The 26,510-nt window shown below is 42.8% G+C and overlaps 1 protein-coding gene across 1 annotated transcript in view; it reads left to right on the forward strand.

Moving 5' to 3' along the window:
• Window positions 1-25,463, forward strand: part of LOC311043926 (tight junction protein 2-like) — a 72,885-nt gene extending 47,422 nt beyond the window's left edge. Inside the window, exons 9-24 of the mRNA XM_084055350.1 lie at window positions 4,096-4,204; window positions 5,531-5,655; window positions 6,721-6,781; window positions 7,327-7,477; window positions 7,876-7,984; window positions 8,797-9,016; window positions 10,053-10,237; window positions 10,726-10,821; window positions 10,943-11,022; window positions 12,817-13,027; window positions 14,547-14,647; window positions 15,622-15,873; window positions 16,594-16,686; window positions 18,697-19,215; window positions 20,710-20,795; window positions 21,952-25,463. Coding sequence (XP_083911476.1) covers window positions 4,096-4,204; window positions 5,531-5,655; window positions 6,721-6,781; window positions 7,327-7,477; window positions 7,876-7,984; window positions 8,797-9,016; window positions 10,053-10,237; window positions 10,726-10,821; window positions 10,943-11,022; window positions 12,817-13,027; window positions 14,547-14,647; window positions 15,622-15,873; window positions 16,594-16,686; window positions 18,697-19,215; window positions 20,710-20,795; window positions 21,952-22,084 — 2,531 coding nt within the window. The 3' untranslated portion in view covers window positions 22,085-25,463. The remainder of the gene's footprint in view (window positions 1-4,095; window positions 4,205-5,530; window positions 5,656-6,720; window positions 6,782-7,326; window positions 7,478-7,875; window positions 7,985-8,796; window positions 9,017-10,052; window positions 10,238-10,725; window positions 10,822-10,942; window positions 11,023-12,816; window positions 13,028-14,546; window positions 14,648-15,621; window positions 15,874-16,593; window positions 16,687-18,696; window positions 19,216-20,709; window positions 20,796-21,951) is intronic.
• Window positions 25,464-26,510: the final 1,047 nt, after the last annotated feature.

Consider the following 26,510-nt stretch of genomic DNA (forward strand, 5'->3'; position numbering starts at 1 on the left):
AAAAGGTGAAAACACTTTTCCTTACGTGTTATGTTTCATGATAAAACATTCATACACTTTGTGTGAACCTGCTGACATGTAAAGTGTTACACCAAACTAAATCAAAAGCATGACTAGCAAAGCACTCAACTGTTATTGAATAGAAAGCGATACTTATCCATTTTGCTGTTTTATTTGGAACATAATTGGCATCAAAACTGGGCTTGCTATATTACGGCCAAAGTAAAAAAAATGTTTTTAATTAGCTCAGGAGGCACTAATTGGGTTTACCGGGCTGCTAATTACAGCTCTTTCACTCTATTATTCATAAGGTAGGTTATCATTCATTCATAGCATCATAACCTAGCTACGGTTTTGTCTTGCAGTTTTCTAGGCAAAGTTTGTAGTCGGGGAAAGAGGGTACTTGGATTCAGAAATCAGGGAAAGGTGGTACTGAAGCCAAACAAGTTTGAGAACTACTGGTCTAGAATGTGTCCAATTGCTTTTTATAATTTTCTGATATTATCAAAGGTAACAACTTTTTTTCTGAAAGCAGAAAGTTGCATGACGAGCCTTAATCATAAAGTGGGTAAGAATGTTTATAGAATTTTCAGCATGGTAACATATTCATGTTTTGTCCTAACAGTGTATGAAGTGCAACACTTTATTTTATCATTGAAACATTCATTAATTCCATGATATTATCACTTCACACCACCGTGCCAAATTCTCTCTCTCTCTCTCTCTCTCTCTCACTCTCTCTCTCTCTCTCTCTCTCTCTCTCTCATATTCACATGCAATGCATACAGACCTGCTGAATCCCATTGTTCTGATGTAAGGACATCATATCGTGCCATAATTATTGTTCTACAGTCACTGCAGCGTGCCGGAGGCAGGACGGGTCACAGTGCCTTGCTTAAAGGGCTGCTCACATGCCTTGGACGTGCAGGATTTTGGTGTTCATTCATTCAGTTTGATTACACACACGCTAAATCATGTGCACACACTGTAGTGTGTGTGTCTGCAGGCCCTGACACGAGCTGAGGACCACTTGGATAGTCACACAGACTTAGGTTACCTCAGCCTTCTGCTCCACAGCCCTCTCGCTTAAGTTCTTTATTAGCAACTGTATCACTCAATGCCCTCAATCAGCTGTGGCACACAGCTGATCTAAATCATTGATTGATTGATTGATAGATATGCATCAATCCCCCCCCCCCCCTCCTCTCTCTTTCACTCTCTGTGTGCATATGTGCGAGATGTGACAGGAGATTCCTCTGATTGAGAATAAAACACCTCATTATCTACTTAGATAAAGCCCAACGCAAATTCCTTCATATTGTATGTTTAGGGCAAGGGGGTTTCAACTGATTGTGAACCAGGGGCGCGACCACCACCCTGAATTCTTATTCAGGCTCATGTAATTTTTCGGGCTGCATCCTTGCCCTGTACTTATGCCAGTGTGAGAAAAAAAAAACATCCTCACAGAGGTACGCAGTTGCAAGAGGTAAAACAAAAAAGGAAACAAAGAAAAGAGAACACTTTGCTTTTGCTGTAAGCTCTGGGAATTCCGCCAGACAACTCATCCAGAACTGCACAAGGGTCTGTGTTTCATACATTTTCCTCTTGTCAATGGGCTGAACCTCTTGTGTAGTAGTTTCAGTGGTGGAAAAAGTACTAACATTTTTTTACTCAAGTAAAAGTATCAATACTGCTCAAAATCTTTTGAAGATGGCTGATCTACAAGCTCACAATGCATCACGATGTGACGCATTGCGAGCTTGTAGATCGGCTATTTTCAAATGGCCGAAATGTATATAGGGCTGAAGTGGTTAATGTATGTTTTGTAACACAAATACCAACAGCTGGACTCAATTTCTTTAATTCCTCATGGATTAAAGTTCTCAGTCATGATTAAATTAAAGAGTATTAAACTCAGTCAAACATCATGAAAGCAAAGGCTAAAGCCTTAATCTGGTTGGCTGTATGTAGAACAGCATATATTAAAGGTAGGGTAAGTGATATTTTTTGGTTAAACCAAAAAGTATTTTGTTAAAAGGTTAAAATACTATATTCTGATAGTAATCATTGCTATAGAGTGTTTGTTCAGTAACAGGAGTCTCCCCGTCTCTCCAGCTCTTTAATAAACAGAAAATACATTTTTCGGTAGGTGTCAAAATCTCAGCCAATCAGGAGAAAGTACCAATTTTTAAGCTTAATTTGTATAGTGTTCCAGTTCCAATTTTGTCTGCTCATTTCTTAGTGTCATCACTTCCAATTTCACTTGTTTAATCTGTATCCTGATTGAGTCCTCTGTCCTGATTGGATAAAATTGGAAATGAAACTGAAACTGAAACGAAAATGCATTTTCTGTTTAATAAAGAGGTGGAGAGACAAGGAGACTCCTTTTACTGAACAAACACTCTATAGCAATGAGTACTATCAGAATATAGAGCTATTTAACACTTATTTTAACCAAAGCAAATCACTTACCCTACCTTTAATTCTACATAATTATTGTGTTAATTGTTTAGAAAACACAACACTAGTGTGGAGGACTCCTTTCACACTGTTTCACAAAACACAGATTTACACTCATTTTCGGTTATGAGATTAGTTATTTGCTTTAATCCCTGCTGTCCTACATCACTGAATGCATGACCAGAGACCACATGCAAGACCTGAACGGACCACCAGTGGTCTGCGGACCACCAGTTGAAAACCCCTTGTTATTAGCTCTGGTCTATCTAAATCATATAGATTTGTTTTCAATTTGGTTTGTATTTTGTGCAATATCTGTATTTACATCATTATTCCTTTATTACGTCATTTATTACTGTATTCTTTAAATCATTGTCTTGTTTTCAATTAGTTTTTGGTTGTTGTGCAATAGCCTTATTATCATCATTTGTTACTTATGAAATGTCTGTTTTTAAGATGAAAAGTCATTTCAGTGTGAGTATATGAACACAACCGTCGATGGTGGAATTGACTACAGCCGGCTCTGACCAATGGTCAGGGCTGGCTCTGTGAGTAATTGCTAGAAAAGAAAAGTAAATCTGTGAGTTTGGGTATAGCTTTAATCTTGTTGGCAATCATTCATTAACATTAACAACTTGTTTGTTTTAAAATGTCGTTGGTGACTAAAACCATGAGTGTGCATGTAGATACATTCCACTAGGTGGCGACAGACCATGTCCTAAACCTGTCTTAAAACCTTCCTTCTTCCTACCTTCCAGCTTCCTTCTTCAATAACTGTGCTTCACTGTGTTTGCCAGCGGGGGGCTTCAATGTCTGGGGTCTGTCTTTGGGCTTCAATGTCTGGGGTCTGCCTGTCTGGGTCCTGGAAGGGGGGCTTCAATGTCTGGTGTCTGTCTGGGAGGGGGCTTCCTCATCCAATGGGGTTTCTAATGGTGGCACAACATCTGGAGAGGGGCCGTCTGTTAGGAGTGGTTGTCATAGACATGAATATGTAGACGCCTCATTGGCCGCTGGAGTTGTAGCTCAATGTCGTCGCTATTAGCTGAGTCAGCTTGCCGTAACTCCAGTGTAAGAAATATGCCTGAGTTGTATGCAAGTACCTGAGACTGAAATGCTTTCTGTTTTATAATCATAATCATTATCTATGTAAGACAACAATTTCAGAATTTGAAAATATATGCCAGGGACCCCCATAAGAGAAGATTTTTTTACAGCTCTAGCAGTGATTCTCAGCCATTTTAATTTCAAGGACTCCCAGTTTGACATGCATTAGGCTACGGACCCCCCATTTAATTGCATTTCTATCTCTGGGACCTCAATTTATATTGTGAAATCAATGTTAATTTAACTCTGAGAGTGTACAGTACAAATGGTTCCATTTGTGCACACTCTGAGTTACAGACCCATAAGGGTCCATTTGGTTCCTAACTATCTATCATTTATCCGGGGACCCTCTGGAACTCCCTCAAGGACCCCTGGGGGTCCCCGGACCCCACTTTGAGAACCACTGATGTACAACATGCAGCGGCCAACGAGGTATATCTACGTGTGTATATATATCTATTGTGGTGGCGGTCTTTCACGTGGTGTCTTGTTTGTCTTTCTGTGTCTTGTCTTGTCCGTCCGTCTTGTCAGACATGTCGGAGATGGAGTCCTTCCATTCCTACTCGCCAGCGGAAGGCCGGAGGTCGCGCCAGTCCGACCTCTCCTCTCATTCGTCCAACGAACGTGACGGGCACATCAGGTAGGACCTATACCTCTATGGGTAGGACCGATGGAGGCGACGTATAGGGAGGAGACAGTTTATCAAACAAATTGATTTTATCCAAGGGCCTTTAATGTTTTTCAGGCCAAGGACCCTATAGCTGAGAGAGATATGAAGCACATATTGTATAGAATTGTGTAGCAGATTAAACACACTTATTTTTCATAGATTTCATACTGTAGATAGTTGGATTCATGCTAATGTGTATTTTCAGACAGTTCAACCTTTTAAACCCTCGATATTTAGTCAACTTGACCGTTGGCTCTGTTACTTGGTCTGCTCTTTTTCTCTTGACACCAACTCTCCGAAAATAGCCTATCTACAAGCCCACAACGTCTCGCAGCGCGAGGCGTTGTGAGCTTGTTGATCTGATATTTTCGGCTAATGTTCCCCATCACACAAAGATTTTGGCGGACCCCCTGTATTAACTCTGAGGACCCCTAAGGGTCCCAGACCCCCTGTTGCAGACCCCTGATTTAATCGATTCTGCATTATTTATTCTAATAAAATAATCTTTTGTGGGGGATGAAAAAAAAAACATATATAGAGAAATTAACTTGGGGTCCTTAATACGAATGCATCAGTTTTATTGTCACATCACAGGTTTACCGGTGTAAAGTAGTGGGTGGGAATTTGTTATTGTGTAGGGCAAGGAGGAAAAAAATAAATCAATGACATAAGGTAGGTCCACGTAGCAGCAGGTATGTACATGAGGTTAGACATAAGTTAGGTTCACATAGCAGCAGGTATGTATGAGGTTAGACATACTGCAAAGTGCAAAAGGTAGCAGCACAACGGCAGGTCCACATAAGAAGCTATAGCCGCATAAGGCCAGAACTTCACAGGCAACAATCCACATGGTGGATCTTAGGCATGCAACGATTTATCGTAAATCGATTCAAACTGGTGACAATCTTAATCGATTTAATAAAAAGGGGGGGCGTAAAAAAATAAGAAAATACAGGATCTTTGTAAGAGAATTTATAAAACAAAGAGAGTCATTTCTTACTGTATTGATAAGAGAAAACACAGTATTTTAAAAAGAGAAGAAAAAAAAAGGTCATTTGTCTGGAAAATTATTTTGTTTAAAAAAAATCTTATCGTGATTCGAATCGTATCCTGAGTTGAGTGAATCGTTACATGCCTAGTAGATCTACAAAGGAACATGACAATGTTTGAGATGCATTGATTTAACATCAACCAGTTGACCATTCAAGTCAAAGTATGTATGTGTGTGTGAGTGTGTGTGTGTGTGTGCGGTGAGTGAGAACATACTGATGTGGGTTATGTGTATTATTGCACCAGGGAAGACCCTTCCAGAGCAACCAAGATGTCTGCTATGGCCTCACCGTTCAGGGTACCGGAGGACCCCCAGGGGCCGGGGGCCCAGCTGGAGCCAGGAGGCCCCACACACCCAGAGGAGAACCCGGGTACTGTACCCCTCTCTCTCTGTCTGTCTGTCTGTCTGTCTGTCTGTCTGTCTGTGTCTCTCTCTCTCTCTCTCTCTCTCTCTCTCTCTCTCTCTCTCTCTCTCTCTCTCTCTCTCTCTCTCTCTCTCTCTCTCTCTCTCTCTCTCTCTCTCTCTCTCTCTCTCTCTCTCTCTCTCTCTCTCTCTCTCTCTCTCTCTCTCTCTCTCTCTCTCTCTCTCTCTCTCTCTCTCTCTCTCTCTCTCTCTCTCTCTCTCTCTCTCTCTCTCTCTCTCTCTCTCTCTCTCTCTCTCTCTCTCTCTCTCTCTCTCTCTCTGTGTGTGTCTCTCCCTGGTCATTATTGAGAAATAAACCCCCACAGGGTGTAGATCCACTGATGCCAAGTGGATGAGTTTCTATGAAGGGGTTCATTTCTCTACAATGAACAATGCGTTTACCGTTCATTATCTTGCTTATTACAGGACTGCTTTAATCCATTAAGACCGGGAACGCATCTGTGTCGTTTTAGATATCTTTGGGCTATTAAAAAATAGCAGATATACAAGCTCATAGGCACTCGGTGCTGCGCTATGAGCTTGTAGATCTGCTATTTTTGAAAAGAAATTGTGAAAATATGTGCAAGTCTTTGAATGTAATATATATTTTTAACTGAAGTCTTTGCTTCTGGGTGTCCCTGGAACAACATATTTTGAGATGGGGGGGGGGGGGGGGGGGATACATATAATTTTGGGGGTCCTTCATATGAAAAAAAGTTTGAGAACCACTCATATTTGCAACATATGTTTTTTTTTTTAACTATTTGGATTTAGAAGACATTTGTAGAATCCTCAGAAGCAAATATTTGAGTAACAAATGTTTGCTTAAAAAATATACATATTTTCAAACTAAAGATTTGCACACATTTTCAAAAAAAAAAAAAAAAAAAAAAATAGCAGATAATATACACCGCGCTATGAGCTTGTAGATCTGCTATTTTTGAATAGCCAAAGAAATGCTTTCCCGGATTGAATGGGTGAATATAGAAATGAGGGGAATGTGGTTAAGTGTTGACTTGTTGCTCCACAGCAGGTGTCAGAACCACACCCAAGATCCTGCTGAGGCCCAGTGCAGAAGATGAGGAGCTTTATGGGTAATGTCTCCTCTCCTCTCCTCTCCAATCATCACATCATGTCTGTCTCTTGGAAGGTTTAGTTTTGCATTCTCTCCGCGGCCGAGTTGCTGGCAGTGCAGCTTTACCTGTGTGTGTGTCTGTCTGTCTGTCTGTCTGTCTGTCTGTCTGTCTGCACACACACCACACACACCACACACACCACACACACCACACACACACACACACACACTAAAATGACCGATCTACAATCGGTCATTTTAGAAAATATTTAAAAGTAAACAAATTGGGTAAAAACACTTATAAGTTGTTAAAATGAGTACAAATACTTAAAATGTCTCTCTTTCTTCTGTCGTCGACTTCTCTCCCTCATCCTTCCTTCTCTCCCTCACCCTTTCCACACTCTTCCATTCCTCTGGTCGATCCCTCCCCCCATCTCTTCTCTCTGCCATTATTCCCTCCCTCCCTTTCATCCTGTCTTCTCTCCTCCCTTCTGCTCCTTCCCTCTCCCCCTCCCCCTTCTCCTCCTTCTCCTCCTCCTTCATCCTTGTCCTCCTCCCCTGCAGAGCCAACACCTCCATGGTGAGCTTCCAGAAGGGCGACAGCGTGGGCCTGAGGCTGGCGGGAGGAAACGACGTGGGCATCTTCGTCGCCGGCGTGCAGGATGGCAGTCCCGCCGAGGAGGAGGGCCTACGCACCGGAGACCAGATCATGAAGGTAAAAAGTTTTATTTTACATAAATGGTTTGTGTTATATTATCAATAACATCTTAGTGTTTTGCCAGTTATTTGGGGGCCCCCACTTGCAATATCTTCACGGCACACCAGTGGACCCCAGCCCACGCTGGTCTTAAGCATAAATCTTTAACCACTTGATGTTGGCTTTCATTTTTGATTTGATTGAATTGAACAAAATAACTTAAACCAAGGATGATCTTCCTTTTTACTGAATTCAGACGCCCTTTTAATAAAGTCATTTGTTTGCATAATGTTTTACGTAAAGCACATCGAATTGCCTCGGCAAGTTGAAGTGTGCTTCACAAACAAACGTGCCTGTTTTGTGTGTGTGTGTGTGTGTGTGTGTGTGTGTGTGTGTGTGTGTGTGTGTGTTTCAAGGTGAACAACGTGGACTTCAGAGGCATCGTGAGAGAGGAGGCCGTGCTCTTCCTGCTGGAGATCCCTAAAGGAGAGTGCATCACCATCCTGGCCCAGAGCAAACCCCAAGGTACAGTAACACCATGTTCCACATGTTCAAGCCTTGAAGCCTGTGTTTCACTAGCGGTTGAGATCCAGAACTGGAGGAAACAAATCCAACATTGAGGAACAGCAACGGGTTCCATCACATTTGAAACCGTTTCCGGAACCGGTTTTATCACACTGTCAGAGCTGGTATATGTCTGTTATACAATCACTATGGTTCTCAAACTTTTTGTGTACAAATGGAACCAAATGGACCTATAATGGTCCATTTGGTTCCATTTGTACACTGTAAGGGTCCATTTGGTTCCATTTGTACACTGTCAGGGTTACAGCCTTGGAAGGGTCCATTTGGTTCCATTTGTACACTCAGGGTTACAGCCTTGGAAGGGTCCATTTGGTTCCATTTGTACACTCAGGGTTACAGCATTGGAAGGGTCCATTTGGTTCTATTTGTACACTCAGGGTTACAGCCTTGGAAGGGTCCATTTGGTTCCATTTGTACACTCTCAGGGTTACAGCCTTGGAAGGGTCCATTTGGAACCCCAATAGGAATTGTTCAAGGGAACCATTAAGGAATCGGACCGTTCGGGAACCGGAATCGTTACCACAGGAACCGCCAGAATCGTTTAAATCCTAAAGGATCCCAACCCTATGTTTCACACGCCCAAAATATCAAGTTAAGATCTTCAAGCTCACTACGCGACGCATTGTGAGGTTGTTTATTTTCAGTGTGCGTTGTGAGCTTGTTATCAATATATATATATATATATATATATATATATATATTTTTTTTTTAAATAGGCTTCTTTCTTCTTTCTTTTGTTTCGTCCCATACAGTTTACAAAGACATACTGGCGTCGGGCCGGGGCGACTCCTTCTTCATCCGGACCCACTTTGAGTACGAGAAGGAGGGTCCCCAGGGCCTGGGGTTCAGCCGGGGGGACATCTTCAAGGTGGTGGACACCCTGTACGACGGCAAGCTGGGCAACTGGCTGGCCGTCCGCACCGCCAAGAACAAGCAGCTCCAGGAGAAAGGGCTCATCCCAAACAAGAGCAGGTAAAACCTCTTCTTCAACGGTTGGTTGTCAAACTTTTTCATGTCAAGGACCCCCCAATTGACATGTATTTGGCTACGGACCCCACCATCTGAAAGGATTTTGTGCCAGGGGCCTCCAGAAGCAAAGATTTGCGTAAAAAATGTTCGCTTAAAAAAAAAATATATATATACTGTATAAATGTTTAAAAATTGCAGATCAGTACAAGATTGATATGAATAGCCAAAGTATAAAATATGGTTAAAGTGGTTAAAATAATTGTGACGCTACATTAACACATTTAGCTGGGGACCCCCTAGAACCCCCCAAAAGACCCCTGGGGGTCTCCAGACCCCATTTTGAGAACCAATGCTCTTAACCACTTAAAATCCTATTCTCGGTGGACCGAAGTTTCCTTGAATATGGAAAGATGTATCAATATCTGAATTTGAATGGCGTCTATTAGAGTAATACAGTATCATTTTAGTTTTTAGTTGTGACTTGTGGGTGAAAATCACTCCTCCTTTTTTATTATTATTATTATTTTTTCTTGAAGTCAGATGTGTGTCTTGTATGAGTGATGGAAGTAACAACAATAAATCTAACCGACATAAAATAGAGCTGATGAAGTTGCAAATGAATTGATAAAACATGAGTTTATACAACAGCCAAAGTTTTATTTGAACTTGCATACAGTTTCAGCTGCACAATACTGTATGTCATCACTGATGTGATTAATCCACTGAGTTATATAAGCACTTTCTTTATCAGTCTATTTTCATGAGAAGTTGTAAACATGACATTTTAGTAGTTTGAAGTGAACTGGCTTGAGAAATTGTTTATGTGCTTTTATCATGAAATGCTGCTTTCATGACTCACCTTATCTCTCTGTCTCTGTCTCTGTGTCTCTGTGTCTCTCTCTCTCTCTCTCTGTCTCTCTCTCTCTGTCTCTCTCTCTCATTCTCTACTCCTCTCTCTCTCTCTCTCTCTCTGTGTCCCTCTGTCTCTATTTCTGTGTCTGTCTGTCTCTGTCTCTCCCTGTCTGTGTCTCTCTCTCAGGGCTGACCAGTTGGCCAGTGTACAGAACTGTCATAAAGTGGCCCCTGGGGACCGCGCTGACTTCTGGCGCCTGCGGGGCCAACGGGCCGCGAAGAGGAAAGACCCCAGGAAGAACCGCGACGACATGAGCAGCGTGCCCCTGGCCACGCGCTTCCCCGCCTACGAGAGGGTGGTCCTACGAGAGGGTGGGTGTGGTCCTACTCTGAAAAAAAAAGATATGTCCTCAGTGTCGGTTTAACTCTTGGCTACATTTGTACATGAGTTAAGTTAAATTACCACAGAGGATTTTGCAGTGTAATTGTTTGATGTAATTGTTTGAGCTACAAAGCTATTGCAATGTCTGTCTGTCTGTGTATTTTACTCCTAATACAAATTTCTTCACCAGAGGATGCTCAAAACACAGCTGAACTCTGCACAGCTCCACGTCGATTCGTTTTCTTCTTAATTTTTATTATTATGTGTAAAAGTGTTAAATCTTAACCCATTATTTTAAGGCAAATAAGAATCGTTTTCTTGTAGGTAATATTGTGTGTGTGTGTGTGTGTGTGTGTGTGTGTGTGTGTGTGTGTGTGTGTGTGTGTGTGTGTGTGTGTGTGTGTGTGTGTGTGTGTGTGTGTGTGTGTGTGTGTGTGTGTGTGTGTGTGTGTGTGTGTGTGTGTGTGTGTGTACACAGCTGGTTTCCGCCGTCCTGTGGTGCTGTTTGGACCCATCGCTGATGCTGCAAATGAGAAGCTGGCCTCAGAGATGCCTGACCAGTTTGTCGTCGCCAGTGAGTGATGTGTTGTGTGCATTGTACAACAGTATGTGTGTTTGTCTGCATGTTAATTGTATATGTATGTGTTACTTCACTGACCTCATACAGTTGCATTGTATCTGGGTCTCTATGTCAGAAACGGAACCTAAAGATGCAGGATCTGAGAAGTCCTCTGGAGTGGTTCGTCTCAACACCATCCGACAGATCATTGAGCAGGTGTGTACTAGAGTGTGTGCATGCACGCTGGGCCAGACCTAGCCTGTTGACTGTCTAAACGGAAGTACTGGAATGTCTGCATGAAACCTGTGTTGTGATTGGTTGAAAAATACTGTTTCCGGGGGAAGTACATATGACGGATGTGCCGCCCTTGAGACAAGATCTGTATTAGGTCGTTACCACGCTTTTCTGGAGAAGTCTCGGAACGAGGCCAGCGTGTGTGTGTGTGTGTGTGTGTGTGTGTGTGTGTGTGTGTGTGTGTGTGTGCAAATTACTGGATAGAGTACACACTCTAGACTGGACATGAGCACTGCTGAACAGTAAATATAAACCATGCAGCAGCAATGCCAGTGGCTTCTCTCTGGGCAGCTACTCTGACCCTCTTGGTCAAATCTTTGTCCGTTTTGACTAAGTCAATGGTTCTCAACCTTTTGAACTTGGAGCCCCCCTTATTACATCTGACTCGTGCCGAGACCCCCCACACGTGCGCACACGCGCGCACTTGTGTTTTTCAGGCATGTTAACCCCCTAATCCCTATACTCTTATGATGAATCGCAAAAACAGCAGCCTGTCTGCCATTGATTTCTATGGTAAAGACTCGGTGTCTGCCGTTTTTTGATGCGCGATTCAAGCAGACAATAGTTCAACTTTTGGAGAAGAGCGCTGCTCTTCTGATCCTCCTGGCTGTGTCTGACAACACGGTCATTTACGATAGAACGTTTAATTATTACTACAACCATGAGAAGTCCATGTTTACCGTTGTTTCAGCTAAGCTATTTGTGCCAATAACGCAGATGACAGGACGTTGGAGCATAGCAACGGTTGATCATTTCGAACAATGCGGGTGTCAATAAATGCTGCGTGTGAGCGCTATGGACATGCTATCCAGAGCTTTCTTAGTGTGCTCCACAGTGCTGTTATGTGTGGGAGTCAAAGGGATATTTCATGTTCAAACATGTTTGGGCTCAATTTAACGTCTTTAAAGGCTTTTTGTTTTTAAGTTGCTTGATTCAGTATTTAGATATTTGATATTCATTTTATCAGACACGCCCCCTTCCTATACAAACCCATTGTGACTTCAAACTCCATTTTAACCATGATAGATTAATTGAAAACACCCGTCCTTGGTTCTGGTGACTCACCCTGCCATTAAAATGGAGTTTGAAGTTACAATGGGTTTGCATAGGAAGGGGGCGTGTCTGATAAAATGAATATCAAATATCTAAATACTGAATCAATCAACTTAAAAACTGTCCGGGGTGCTCAAAAAAGGCTGAGTAGACGTTAAAATGACCCCAAACAACTCAATTCATGACTTTGTGCAACGTGTTTAAAATTTTGGGCTACCTCCAACAGAGGCCCGGACCCCAGGTTGGGAAACACTGCCCTAAAGTTTAAACCAGGGGTCTTCAACGGGGGGTCCGGGACCCCTAGGGGGTCCTCAGAGCTACTATAGGGGGTCCGCCAAATCTTTGTGTGAGAGACATTTTTTTACATTAACCACTTCAACCCCAGCATCCCTATTCTGAGGCGAACATTAGCCGAAAATAGCAGATCTACAAGCTCACAATGCCTCGCGAGGCGTTGTGAGCTTGTAGATCGGCTATATTTGGCAAAGAGGTATAGGTGTAGACTGTAGAGGGAAAAAAAGAGGGAAAAAAAGTTTAATCTGAAACACAATTTTATACAATATAGTGGGGGTCCATGCTTCATCTCTCTCTCAGCTAGGGGGTCCTTGGGCTGAAAACGTTGAAGACCCCTGGTTTAAACATCCCCTGCTTCCTTGCTTCCAGGACAAACACGCGCTGCTGGACGTGACGCCCAAAGCGGTGGACACCCTGAACTACACCCAGTGGTACCCCATCGTCATCTTCTTCAACCCGGACAGCAAGCAGGGCGTCAAGGCCATGAGACACAGGGTCATCCCCGGCTCCAACCGCAGTGCGCGCAAACTCTACGACCAGGCCGTCAAGCTGAGGAAGACCTGCGCACACTTATTCACTGGTGGGCATTCATTGTACACACTCACACACACACACACACACACACACACACGCGTGCGCACAAAAGCACCCACTCACGTAGAAACGCGCCGTCATCTTGTAGATCGGCTATTTTTGCTATTGTCCCTGACACCTGATTCTACAAATGCCTTCTAAATCAGTAGTTTGCACACTTTTTCATTTTTGTTCCAAAAATGTAAAAGAATTGCAGATGTACAAGCTCGCTTGTATATCTGTTAGGAATGCCAGGGTCATTGTGATAAACATATGTTTTTTTTTATTCAATTGTGACTTTAATGATGTGATTGCCCCCACTCACATGGATATTTAAAAGCTTGCTGAATGGGTTAGAGAGGCAGCCGGGGGAAACAGAATGGCCCAGGTTAGATTCCCAGCCCCGTTTAAAGAGGGTACATGAGCATTAAATGAATGAAATCTGTGCATGTTGACAGTTGAGTTCTGTCCCTGTTCACGTACACAGTTGTAGTTGGGGTTTAAAGATAATACCTGAAACCAGCCAGTAGATGGCAGCAGTGGACCTACACTAGCTCTTTAGGGTTCCATGAGGACTGTCATTTAGAAGGAGGCCACTCAGTATGTTTGATAAGGGCTGGCACATACTGCGTAGGACTTCTCAGACTGCCATTGCAAAGGAAGACTGCTGTTAGTATCACTAAAGTGAAGATACGTTTAGCTTACACATTACTGTGTATCGTCTCTGTCGGGTGGAAACCATTATTTCCAAGACCGCTACTTTTCAGGATTCAAATAAAAAAGCAGCAAAAGTAGCAGATCTACAAGCTTGTAGATCTGCTACTTTTGATGCTTTTGTGTGACGCTGTAGTAGGATCAAGTAGGGCGTTAATTTACGGAAAAAAATAAAAGTTACAATATGGAGATATAAGCGGTTTCTGCCCGACTGCAACGATATCCTGCTTTGCCAGTGTTATGTGGCAGTAAGAGGAGTTATTATTTTAATTATTTGGGCTTGTCGGCACATCTGGAGATGCAGGAGTTCTGAGACGGTAGGGCAGGCCATCAGAAGTTCTGAATGACGTCAGTTTGTAGTTCTATCACCTCCCTTTCTCAGGACTTTGGAAGGTGAATGTATTAGGCTGTATTTCTACAGCTCGACCCGAAGTCCTAGGCCACCGATTACTGATGTTTCGAATTTTGTAAATAAATAAATGAGATAGAAATACATAGAAAAATAAAGGAAATAAATCAAATTAAGTTTCTGTTTGTGAACATTTAACTCATAAAAAAAAACACAAATAACTTTTTTCCTCCTGTCTGTGTCCACTTCCTCCTGTCTGTCTCCACGTCCTCCTGTCTGTCTCCACGTCCTCCTGTCTGTCTGTCTCCACTTCCTCCTGTCTCTCTCCACTTCCTCCTGTCTCTCTCCACTTCCTAATGTCTGTCTACACTTCCTCCTGTCTCTCTCCACTTCCTCCTGTCTCTCTCCACTTCCTAATGTCTGTCTACACTTCCTCCTGTCTCTCCCCACTTCCTCCTTGCAGCCACTATAGAGCTGAACTCATCCAATGACGGTTGGTACGGCAGCGTAAAGGATTCCATCAGAGAGCAGCAGACGCAGGCTGTCTGGGTGTCTGATGGAAAGGTACAACCACACACACACACACACACACACACACACACACACACACACACACACTAGTTTAGTCACCCTGATGAAGGCTGTGTGCCGCAACACGTTAATGTGCTGTTTTTTTTGGTCCAGGTCAGATTAAAATTTTCAGGCCCGTTGAGAACTCTCTCACACACACACACACACACACACACACACACACACACACACACACACACACACACACGTGACCATGATGTCACTGTCAACGTCTATATCTGTGTTCTCCTTCCATCATCATCTCACATCTTACCTCCTGTAACTGTGTTTGTGTGAGTGTGTGTGAGTGTGTGTGTGTGTGTGTGTGTGTGTGTGTGTGTGTGTGTGTGTGTGTGTGTGTGTGTGTGTGTGTGTGTGTGTGTGTGTGTGTGTGTGTGTGTGTGTGTGTGTGTGTGTGTGTGTGTGTGTGTGAGAGAGAGAGAGAGAGGTTTTGTGTGAGACGTGTGACTTTGTTTGTGTGTGTGTGTACGTGCATGTTTGTAGTGTACTTGTATTACTGTACTTGTGAGGGCCAAATATCCTTAATTGAGCGTAACGAGGTATAACTCAGGCTTTAGGTTTAGGGTTGGAAACCGCTAAAAAAAGGTAAAAATGTCATCAATAATATCGTGGTCCTAAATAGTTTATGTCCTCATAAGTATAGTAATGCATAAGGGGGCGTGTGTTTTCCTATTTCCTGCCAGTGGTGCTCTAGCTTGGCTGTGTTTTTCTTTTCTTTCCTCTTCTCTGTCTTTTCTTTTTTCTCTCTTCTGTTTTTTCTCGTGCTGTCCATCCTTCCTTCCTTCCTTCCTTCCTGTCCTTCTATCCTTCCTTCCTTCCCTTCTATCCTTCTATCCTTCCTTCCCTTCTATCCTATTCTCCTTCCCATCTATCCTTCCTCTCCTTCCTTCCTCTCCTATCCTTCTATCCTTCCTGTACACCAAAGATCCATCATGTGTCTCTTCTAGCTGGAGGGGGTGGAGTGTGAGCTGGACTGTGGACAGGACGTGGAGCGCATGTCCTTCCTGTCGGCCATGTCTGCAGACTACCTGAGCCTGGACAGCCGGCTCATGGCGTCCGACCAGGACGACACGGCGGACGAGGGCGGGGCCTACACGGACGGCGAGCCGGACGGCGCCGCGGAGCCGCTGGAGCAGCGCATGCTGCTGTCACACGTCTCCGCCATCAGCCGCTCCTCTGAGCCCGTCATGGCTGAACAGGTCAGTGTGTGGCGCGCGCACACACACACACACACACACACACACACACACACACACACACACACACACACACACAGCTTGTATTACTACAAATAAGATAGCCAAGCTCTCTGAAAGAGTCTTTCCCCCCTATTCGGGCCTGATTAGCCTTTGTTTGAAATGACACCATGTCACACCTGGTACCATGTCACACCTGGCACCATTTCACACCTGGCAAATGTCACACTTTCTCCATGAAATACTGATTTGCCCATGAATTGCCAATGACAGGAGCTTTGAAATGCTCAAATATCTGTATGCTTACAGGATGTGACAATTCTATGAATGGCATTCTGATTTTTTGGGGTATTTTTAACTGTAAGCCTAGAGTGCGAGATCAGAATACGAGCATAAGCAATAAGCATGAACTCTAATCAGTAAACAACAAGGTAAATACACACGCACACACGCGCGCGCGCACACACACACACACACACACACACCAGACGCCAGGTTCTAAACGTGCCAGTGGAAGAGTAGGGAGAGGGAGACCACCTCCAACCACTGCATATTCTCCAGATGATATGATATATAATATCCTTCACATATTATGTGAGGACAGATACTCAGAGATTTTACGCATTCATAGAAGGCTGTCCTCCTGTCTTCTGCATGGCTGTGTGCTGTGTGTGTGCGTGCGTGCGTGTGTGTGTGTGTGTGTGTGTGTGTGTGTGTGTGTAGATTCTGCGCAGGTGCAGTCCAGTACACATGAGGAGGGTGGCCAGTGGTGAAGCGAACCCAACACAACCCGTGTTCCTCACAGACAGTCCCAAGGTACAACACCTCCAATAGCTTAAAAACACAAGCCAATTTCCGATGGATCCAATGGACCCTTGGCTAAGCCCCACCCACTCCACTCTGTGACTGGTGGTGCGAAGTTAGTCACACCCAGGCCTGGCAGCGCCTGGCAAGGTCTGCTTCTCACCCATTGACTTGCATGTTAAATGATGGCTTTTCCCCTTTAAAATGGACAAATATGCATGACATTATTTCAATAAACTTAAAACATGGGAAATGTTAGAGGGAGTAATAGCCATGGATACACAACGGTCAACTGTCACGACCGTCATGGATGAACTTCAACCTGGTGTTTGCACTTTTTCCATTTATGGCCCGTACATCTACATAAACGTTCATATTTCAAATATAAAGTGCTTATCCCATGGCCACGGATGTTACATTTATGTACGGGCTTTCAGAAGTACCCGTATCATCCGTATTGTTCAATAAAAAAAACATTTTAATCTGATTGGTGCCCATTTTCTCCATATTCTTTCAACTGAGCGACCCTATCGGTTGGTAGGTGTATTGCACTCTGATACATTTTGAGAAAATGGCCACTGATCGGATTAAAATGCTTTTTATTGAACAATACAGAATATACGGGTACTTTTGAGAGTCCTGTCCATAATTGTAACATCCGTGGCCATGGGGTAAGCACTTTATATTTGAAATCTGAACGTTTATATAGATGTACGGACCGTAAATGGAGAAAGTGCAAACACCAGGTTGAAGTTGATCCATGACTGTAACAGGAGTTTTCATGTACCGCATGGTAAGACTACAGTAGCAGTTAATAAATAGACGAACAAATGAATTAATATACTTTAACGTGCCGAATCCAAAACAGGCAGCGCTGTGATTCTGAATTTTGTTACGATTACGGTGATTAGTAGCCTATTATTGACACCACTTGGGCGAGTGAGTCATGTAACTTTCCTGACGTTAAGCTGTGTATGTGTTCAACAACACAGCCATGCAGCCTTGCAGTTTAAGTGCAGATTTCAGCTTGGGAAAAGCAGCCTCCAACGGGTTTGGGTACGTGGTTCATAGTCACCATTGCGTTATCGTGGTATTCCTATTCTTGCTATGACTGTATGTCAACGGTCTGAGAGTGAAAATGTCCCACTTGATTAACCCATTAAGGCCTGAGGTTCCGATTCTACAAAATGTCTTCTAAATCCTAACAGTTTTCTGAAAAAACAATGTTGCTATATCAACTTTTTCATATCAAGGACCTCCATAATTATATGCATTTGGCCGCCGACCCACATCTGAAAATGTTTTGTTCTAGGGACCCTGGAGTTGAGTTACTAATATATAAGATTTGCACCCATTTTCACAATGTTTTTTCAAAAATAGTGTATTATGTGTTACTGATGAATTGAGTACAGTGGACCACAATGGAAACGAGCTCCCTGGGGCTTTGTGTGTTATCCTTTTTGCATAACCTTTGACTTTACTACCTGTACTGTTAATAAAGTATTCAATCAATCAATCAATAAATAAATCACATGCGGCCACCGGCGCACATAATCAGCATCACTTTGTGTTGCATTGGATTTTTTCCTTTCTGTAGGAGAGTATGAAGAGCTTATTTTGAACATGAATTAAAAACAAATCAAATACAAAACAGAAAAAAAAAACAAGCATAGCAACAACAATGTTTGAAAAGGAGTAGGAGGAGGTGTAAACGTATAAAGTCCTATCCCCCCCTTTGGCCAATGTAAACTGATAACAATGTATTAACTGATAATTATCACAATGTTTATACACAACCCAAAACATTTCCCAACATGTTCAAAGAAAACATACAAATTAACAGTAGTAATAACAGAAATAAATACATAAAAGCAACCCGTTGACCAATTTAAGCCCCGCATCTGGTCCCCACTCCACACTCAACATTCTTAACTGAAAACTGCCGATCCACCAGAGTAGCGTTGTCAGGTCTCACTATGTTTCATCAGACACACTAAATAATAACACGCATTCGTCTGTCAGGTAAAGCTGGCTCTGAGGGAGCACCATCACCCGCACCATCACTTGCACCACCACCCTCCTCCACCAGGGGGCGTCGGCCGAAGCTACGACTCCCCGTCCAGCAGCAGCCCCGCCAGCAGCAGCAACGACGGTCCTCCCCCCGTCGCCGCCCCCCATCATCACCACCATCCGGCCCGGTCCTCCAGCCCGCTCCTAGCCGCCCACCACCTCAACTCCTTCGGCAAGATCCAGCCCCTCGCCCCGCCCCTCGCCCCGCCCATGAAGCCCGGCGCCGGACTCGGCAGGACTCAGCCGGACGCCGCTCCCCCGGCGCCCACGCCGTCGGCCACGCCATCGGCCGTCGCACTCCTCGCTCCTCCGTCCAGCGCCGCCAAATCGGCGTCGTCCAGCGGGCAGGGCAGCCCCGTGGAGGACCCGTCCACGCGCTCCTTCCTGGGGAAGATCAAGGCCTTTGAGAAGATGGACCACTTGGCCCGCGCCCACCGGATACTGGAGCTGCAGGAGGCCCAGAGTGCCAGGGTGGGTCACAATTAGGGATGTCCGATATTATCGGCCTCCCGATATATTTTTTTATAAGTTACAGGAGTTCTTACTGTATGGTGTGTGTGAAATGTGAGCTTACCATAATCACAGTAATCCTTAATCATATTCCATCATATTCAAGGGCTTTAGCAGACAAATGAGACAGACTCCAGTCACTTTCAAATTAGAGCACTTCAGAGGGCAGGTGTGTGTGCCTGTATCCAGCTGACGCTCGTTGACGCTCGTTAATGTTATAGGCATCAAAGCAATTCTGCACTGTCAAATAGGCCAACATCTAATCTGAGATTAGTGGGACTCATTCAAATGACCATCAGTGAGTCCCAGGACTCACTTTATTGAAAACCTAACATCACCATATTATATTAGATTTATTAGATATTATATTGGTGTTATAGCTATTTTATTTTATTAGGTACTGTATGTGATGTTGTTAGTTGACTTTTGTTGAAAAAGCCAGCGGTATGGGTTGATATCGGTATCGGAAATTAGGAGTTGGACAATATCGGTATATCGGATATCGGTAAAAAAAATCTATATCGAACATTCCTAGTCACAATCTAGGTTATTATAGTTATTTGTCAAATCTGTATGGTAGAGTGTGTAAATACAATATAACATATATGATTGGGGTGGTTGTATTTTGTCTCCTTGCTCTTCTATTGAGACACAGGATCTGACTCGAATTTTGACATGATGGTCAAGATTCAATTTATCCCCTGAGCATTGAGCAAACAGGCAGGCTCTATTAGCTCAATGGAGAAAAAAAATGGAATTGGAAAAACATTTTAGTTCACTGAAATAATAATAATAAAGATGAGGCATAATGAAAATGTATGACTAACTGAAACAGTGTTGTGTGTGTTTACAGAACTAACTAAAATCATTTTAGTTTTATCCAACCTAATATTTGGAAGGATATGAAATCTTGTCTTGTGCCATTTTTAAGCCCTTGTTGTTAAACATTGTCAAACATCTTCACAAATTGTTAGTATCAGATCTACAAGCTCGCAATGAGGCACATTTTGTGAGCATGTAGATCTGCTATTTTAAAAAAAAGGCATTTGTCTTTCTGGGTTTTGACGATGACCTGACAACCTGCACATATGTATTTTTTTTGCATGTGAACGAGTGATCGAGTTTTAACTGTGTGTACATTTCATTACAGGTGTAAATTGAATCCATATACCGTAATGTTGCCGTCGGGCAGAAACCTCTTATCTCCATGTTTTAGGTTTTTGTGTTTTTTCGTAAATTAACGCCCTATACTTGATCATACTACAGCGTGACACAAAAGCATCGAAAGTAGCAGATCCGCAAGCTTCGCTTCGCGCCGCGCCTACTTCTGCCGTTTTTGAATTTGAATCCTGAAATGTAACAGTTTTCTGTCGGGTTTCCACCCGACAGAAACGATAAATAATATTTGAGCACAACGTTAACATCAAATGCTCCATGTTGTCCTCCTGTGTTCAGCTGGAGATCGCCCAGAAGCACCCTGACATCTACGCTGTTCCCCACAAGACTCCCAAACTGGACAACAACCGCCCACAGCCTATAGGGTAACGTCACGCTTTTAACATCGAAAGGTGATATTGATAAGATTCTTGTGTAGAAAAAGCAAGGGATAACTGCTGGGTATTTAAGGGATTTATTTATCAATAATGACCGGGTACCCGTCAATTATCCCGCTTATTACACGGCTACTTAATAAATAAATTAATAAATTGACACAAAAGTAACAACAAAACGAAGTATTTCCTTGCTTACGACAATGAAAGTATTCCATAAGTGTTGGGCTGGGCGAATACGGTCGCCTTGGAATACAAGGAAGTGTTGATCAAATAGAATACATTTTTGGTTAATGCGTAATGTTTTCAAAATCATTCTTGGGAGCAACGTTTAGTGTCATGTAATGTAAATGACATGACTGTCATGTTGAATACAGCATAAAATCAAGCAGCAGGTTGATATGAGCAGGTGCTCTGAGTCTTTGATTAGACAGCGGTCTGTTATTGAGCTCATCGGTCATTATCCAGAAATAACAGACCGCTGAATTCAGCGATTCAGAATCAAGCATTCAACCAAGCCGTGTAATAATAATAATAATAATAATAATAATAATACATTTACTATTAACTTACTATTATCTTATTACTACTTTCTTTGCTACTGCAATGTATTAAACCAGAACCTGAACAAAATATTTGTACTCATACATACTCACATACTTGTCCCACAAATGTAACCATGAAGAAACTTCAGACCTTGAACCTTGTTCAGTAACGAGGGTCTCCCCGTCTCTCCAGCTCATTAGTGAAACCGCAAATACATTTCCAGTTAGAGATACCAATTTTATACAATCAAGAGCGAGAACTCATCGTCTCTGTCGGGTGGAAACCTCATTTGTCCAAAAAGAAAAACAGTGACTTTCCAGGATTCAAATTCAAAACGGCAAAAGTAGCAGATCGACACGCTCAAAACGTGTCGGTTTGCGCCACGTTTTGTGTGACGCTGTAGTATGATCAAGTAGGGCCGTTAATTAACGAAAAAACACAAAAAGTTGTAAAATATGGAGATAAGAGGTTTCTACCCGACAGCAACGACATACAGGATAGAGGAAAAAGAAAACAAAACACAAAATCTCGAAAGTGCATTATGGGAAATGCAGTTAATTGTAATTAATGTACGGTTTGTTTCCTGTTTCTGATGTACCAGGTCCAGCTCGCACCCGGAGGCCCACCTGCCCAAGGTGCCGTACTCTGAAGGCAGACCCTTCTACACCAGCACGGTGGAGGGCGACGCTTACTACACCCCCAAACTCGACCAGTACCAAGACACTGAACTCTAGTGTTGAGCCTGACTTCGTACTTTGTCACAAGACCGCCGTCACGCGGCGAAAAGAGCCGACGTACAAGCTCGCGTTGTGAGCTCGCATGTCGGCTGTTTTCGCCACATTACTGCATCGTATGTCGGAGTATATATATTAAGCATTACTGTACCACACACCAGCTCAAAGAACCGTCAATGTACCACACACACACACACACACATGCACACACACAAACAAACACACGCCCAGCGTACACTTCTGACTGCTAGTTTAACTCTGCGGGTTACATTTTATTTTATTTTTTTAACACTCTCAGAGGTAAACCAACACTCGTACTCTTGCACACACTTTACATACTCACCATTCCATCGGGGCTCCGCCCACCCACCAGGCCCTGCAACCAATCCGCTGCTGACTTGGAAGCACTTCCTGCTTCTTTGAGTTTTTTCCAAACAACAACAACAAAAACACTCGCTTCAAGGAAGTGAAAGCAATCCGTGCTATCCGTCAGGCTAGCACGTAGCACTGTTCTTCTATCGTGTGCGTTATTTACAAAAAACAACAACACTAAAAGGCTTTCCCATGTTGCTGGTTTGGAGTTTTGTTTACTTTTTTTCTTTTTTACTTATTTGTTTCTCTTTAACTTAAAAAAAAGAGAGAGAAAACTTGAGTAATCGGGTAGCACTTGTTTTCTTGCCTATGCAACTCTTTCAGTTTGTGCTCAGCAACTGAAACCTATGCCCGTTTTCTTGCGCAGTTGCGCGCCGGGGCCGCACGCCACAAGAAAATCCGATCTGCCTGCTCGTTCGGCACGTGGCGCTGGCACGCAACTACGTATGAATCGGGCTGAACAGCCACGGGTTCCCCCGAACCAGAACCCCACAACCCCCACCCCCCACCCCCCCCACCACCAAAACACCAAACAAAGCCACAAAATGTCCCCAACTGTCGCTTTCTGTCCCTTTTTGTATCTCCTGTAATCGCCAGCAAACTGCAAACTCATTATGTAAAATATATATATATATATTCTATATATTCTATATACAGTATGTGTGTGTGTATATATATATAACATATATATAATATAATGTCAAGTGTTTATACTGCTACCTTTGCATTCTTTCCTATATGAAAATGCCTGTGTATACATACATAGATCTATTATACTCTCATATGTGTATATGAGAAAAAAGAGAGACAGAGTCTATATAATAGTAACACTGGAATTTGTTACAAATGTTTTGAAGTGCCTTTTTTCTTTCGGAGAAACATGAGGTTCAAGCCTAATTTACGCTCTGTCGCATGGTGGCGACGCGCGCCGAAAATAGACGACCTACAAGCTCACAAGGCGTTTTGTTTGTTTTATTTATTGACATCAAAACATTATGTACAGCATGTCATTGCATACACAAGTCAAAAGGACGCCCATAATCTTTCCATTGTGGTCCTACTGTATAGATGTTGTGACCTGGAAGAAGGGGAAAAGAGAACATTCGTACTCAAAAAGTTCTTCAAGGATGACTTAAAGCTGGCAATCGACTTCGAGGTCTGCAACTACATTCCATTAAAGGTGGCTGCTGCAGAATATAAAAATGATACCTTTCCCATACTGCTTTTAAATCTACACGGAACAAAGTGGAGTATACTACGCGTTGTGAGCTTTTCGGTCAGCTATTTCCAACATTCGACACCGCCGTGCGACGAAGTAACGAATGGGGCATCGCCCAGCCTTGTCCCTCCACCTCCACGTTCAGCGCCCCCTGGTGGCCACGCAGCCCAAAGCCAAGGATCCAGTGCCACTCAAACCGTAAAGCCTGATTTTGTTGTCGTCGGCCAGAAACCTCTTATCTACATATTTGAACTTTTGTGTGGGTTTTTTTTTTGGTTAATAAATGCCCTACTTGATCTATTTCTGCTGCTTTTGTGTGAGGCTGTAGCATGATCAATTATTATTATTATTTTTTTTAATCTTGAAAAGTAACAGTTTTGGACATATGACGTTTCCACCCGACAGAGACGATTTAAAAGGTGCTGTAAGTGAATTTTATTTGTTTTGGTGTGTGTGTTTGTTTTTTGTTTTGTTCAATTAAGTGTATATCATATATTCTGATAGTAATCATTGCTATAGAGGGTTTGTTCAGTAACAAGAGGTCACTCAAGCTCTTTCGTAAACATTCAGGTCTAAATACCAATTTTTATCCAATCAGGAGAGAGCACTCATACAGCATACATGAGTAAAATTGGAAGTGATGACAAAAATAATTGAGCAGAGAAAACTGGAACTGGAACACAAAGCTGATAAATTATCTTTCTGGGGTTCTCTCTTTCTTATTGGGTGAAATTTGTAACCCACCTGAAAATGTGGTTACTGTTAACTAAAGAGCTGGAGAGAGAGAGGCCCCTGTTACTGAACAAACACAAATATCACTTATACAGCACCTTAAGCCTGATATATACTAGACGGTGTTGCGCGCCAAAATTAGCAAATCTAAAAAGCTTGTAGATTCGCTATTTTCGGCACGTGACACCATCGTACGCCGGAGCACAAATGAGACGGTATTCTCCGTAGCACCACGATGTCGCTTGCTACAGAGAAGCCATCTACAAGCTAGCAAAGCGTTGCAACGCAGACCATAGACCGTTTCTTTTTGGCGCGCGAAACCGTCGCACAATGGAGTATATCGTCTTTGTCGGGTGGACACCTCATTTCCAAAGGTGTTACTTTTCAGGATTCAAAAATAGCAAAAGTAGCAGATCTGCTATTTTTCATGCTTTTGTGTGACGCTGTAGAATGATCAATTAGGGCGTTAATTTACGTGAAACTGAAAAAAGTTAAAATATGGAGATAAAAGGTTTCTGCCTGACAGTTACGTTAATGCTGTTTCCATGCACCTGCACGGTGCGTGTGTCGCATGGTGTCAGGCGGTTTTATACTCGTAAGACAAGACACTCCATCGGCTGTGCCAGCAAAAATAAATGACGTATTTTCCGGAGACACATGACAATTCGGGTGGGCCTACATGGCCATTGGCCGAAAGACAGAGTTTTGCTTACGGTACGAGCACACACACATGGCACACCGACCACAACCACCCCCCCTTGTCTGACTGGCATTGATCGCAAACCGAATCCGGTTGGACAGAAATATATTAGCCTACTGATAAGATAGTGTCAATGTCAGGCAGAAACCTTGTATCTCCCTATTTGATTTGAATTTCTTTGTTTTTTTTCATGAATGAATGTTTTATACTTCATTGTATGACCGTTTCATGCAAAAATCTACACGCTCACAACATGTTTTGAGCGTGTAAATCTGATATTTTATTAATTTGTCTTTTTTTTATTGAACATTTTTGCCTATAAAGACATGCCCAAAAATAGGGACACCAGGATGAAAGTGTTTAAGTCTGTCTTTAGCTTTTTATAACATTTGAACCAATGAAAAGTACTAACAAGAACTTGTGACTAAATAACAACTACATTGGATCAATTTGAACACAGGTTCTTGTTTTTCCATTTCCTGAAAAGTAACGGTTTTGGACATACAAGGTTTACCACCTGACAGCAACTGTATGCAAAGATACGGCTGCTGTAGATGTTACATTTGACTTGGTATCTCATGCCAGACTACTATTCCACAATCTTCGAAATGCTGTGTGGTCGCTGTCGGGGAGAAACCTCTTATCTCCATATTTTGACTTTTTGTGTGTTTTCGTAAATTTACGCCTGCCTTGATCATACTACAGCGTCACACAAAAATATCAAAAGTAGCAGATCAGCTACTTTTGATACTTTTGAATTTGAATCCTAGAAAGTAACAGTTTTGGACATATGAGGTTTCCACCCGACAGAGACGATATTGAGTCTGTAATTACGAGCACCCCGGAAAGTTTCTGTTCACGAAAACATTTTACAAAATATCTTTAAAATATATTTTTTAATTTCCATTTCTGCTGAAGCAGCAAGCTTAGATCTGCTTCGACTGATTTGATTTTACAGGAATTATTTAATACGACTGCGAAGAGGACACGGACGTTGGGACGAGGTGGACAGAAGAGACTCTGACGGACGCATTTTAAAATTGTGGGAGGCAACTAGTCTCTTCTCAAGAGACTGATAACGTTTGACTTCAGGAACCTTCAAGAAATGTTTAAATCCATAATAGTATCTTACAATAATGCCTGTCCCGTTCGATGTAAGACCGGATAGGTTGCTGTACTGTAGCAGCAGCCGGTAGCCTCTGAGAAGACGAAGAATCCCTCTATGTCACTGGAAGAGTGATGGCTGCCGCTGTACTCTAGTGAACTCTGTTATGAAAATGTTACAAACCTACCAGACCACTAGATGGAGGCTTAAAAGGGGTTTTCACTAATAGAGCTCAACCTTTTCCCCCCGGATCAGGGCCCACTTGAAAATCTCTAAAAGCGTTCACGGCCCACCCGTC

Source organism: Gymnoscopelus microlampas (genome assembly GCF_963454915.1).
Source record: "Gymnoscopelus microlampas genome assembly, chromosome: 4".
Lineage (NCBI taxonomy): Eukaryota > Metazoa > Chordata > Actinopteri > Myctophiformes > Myctophidae > Gymnoscopelus > Gymnoscopelus microlampas.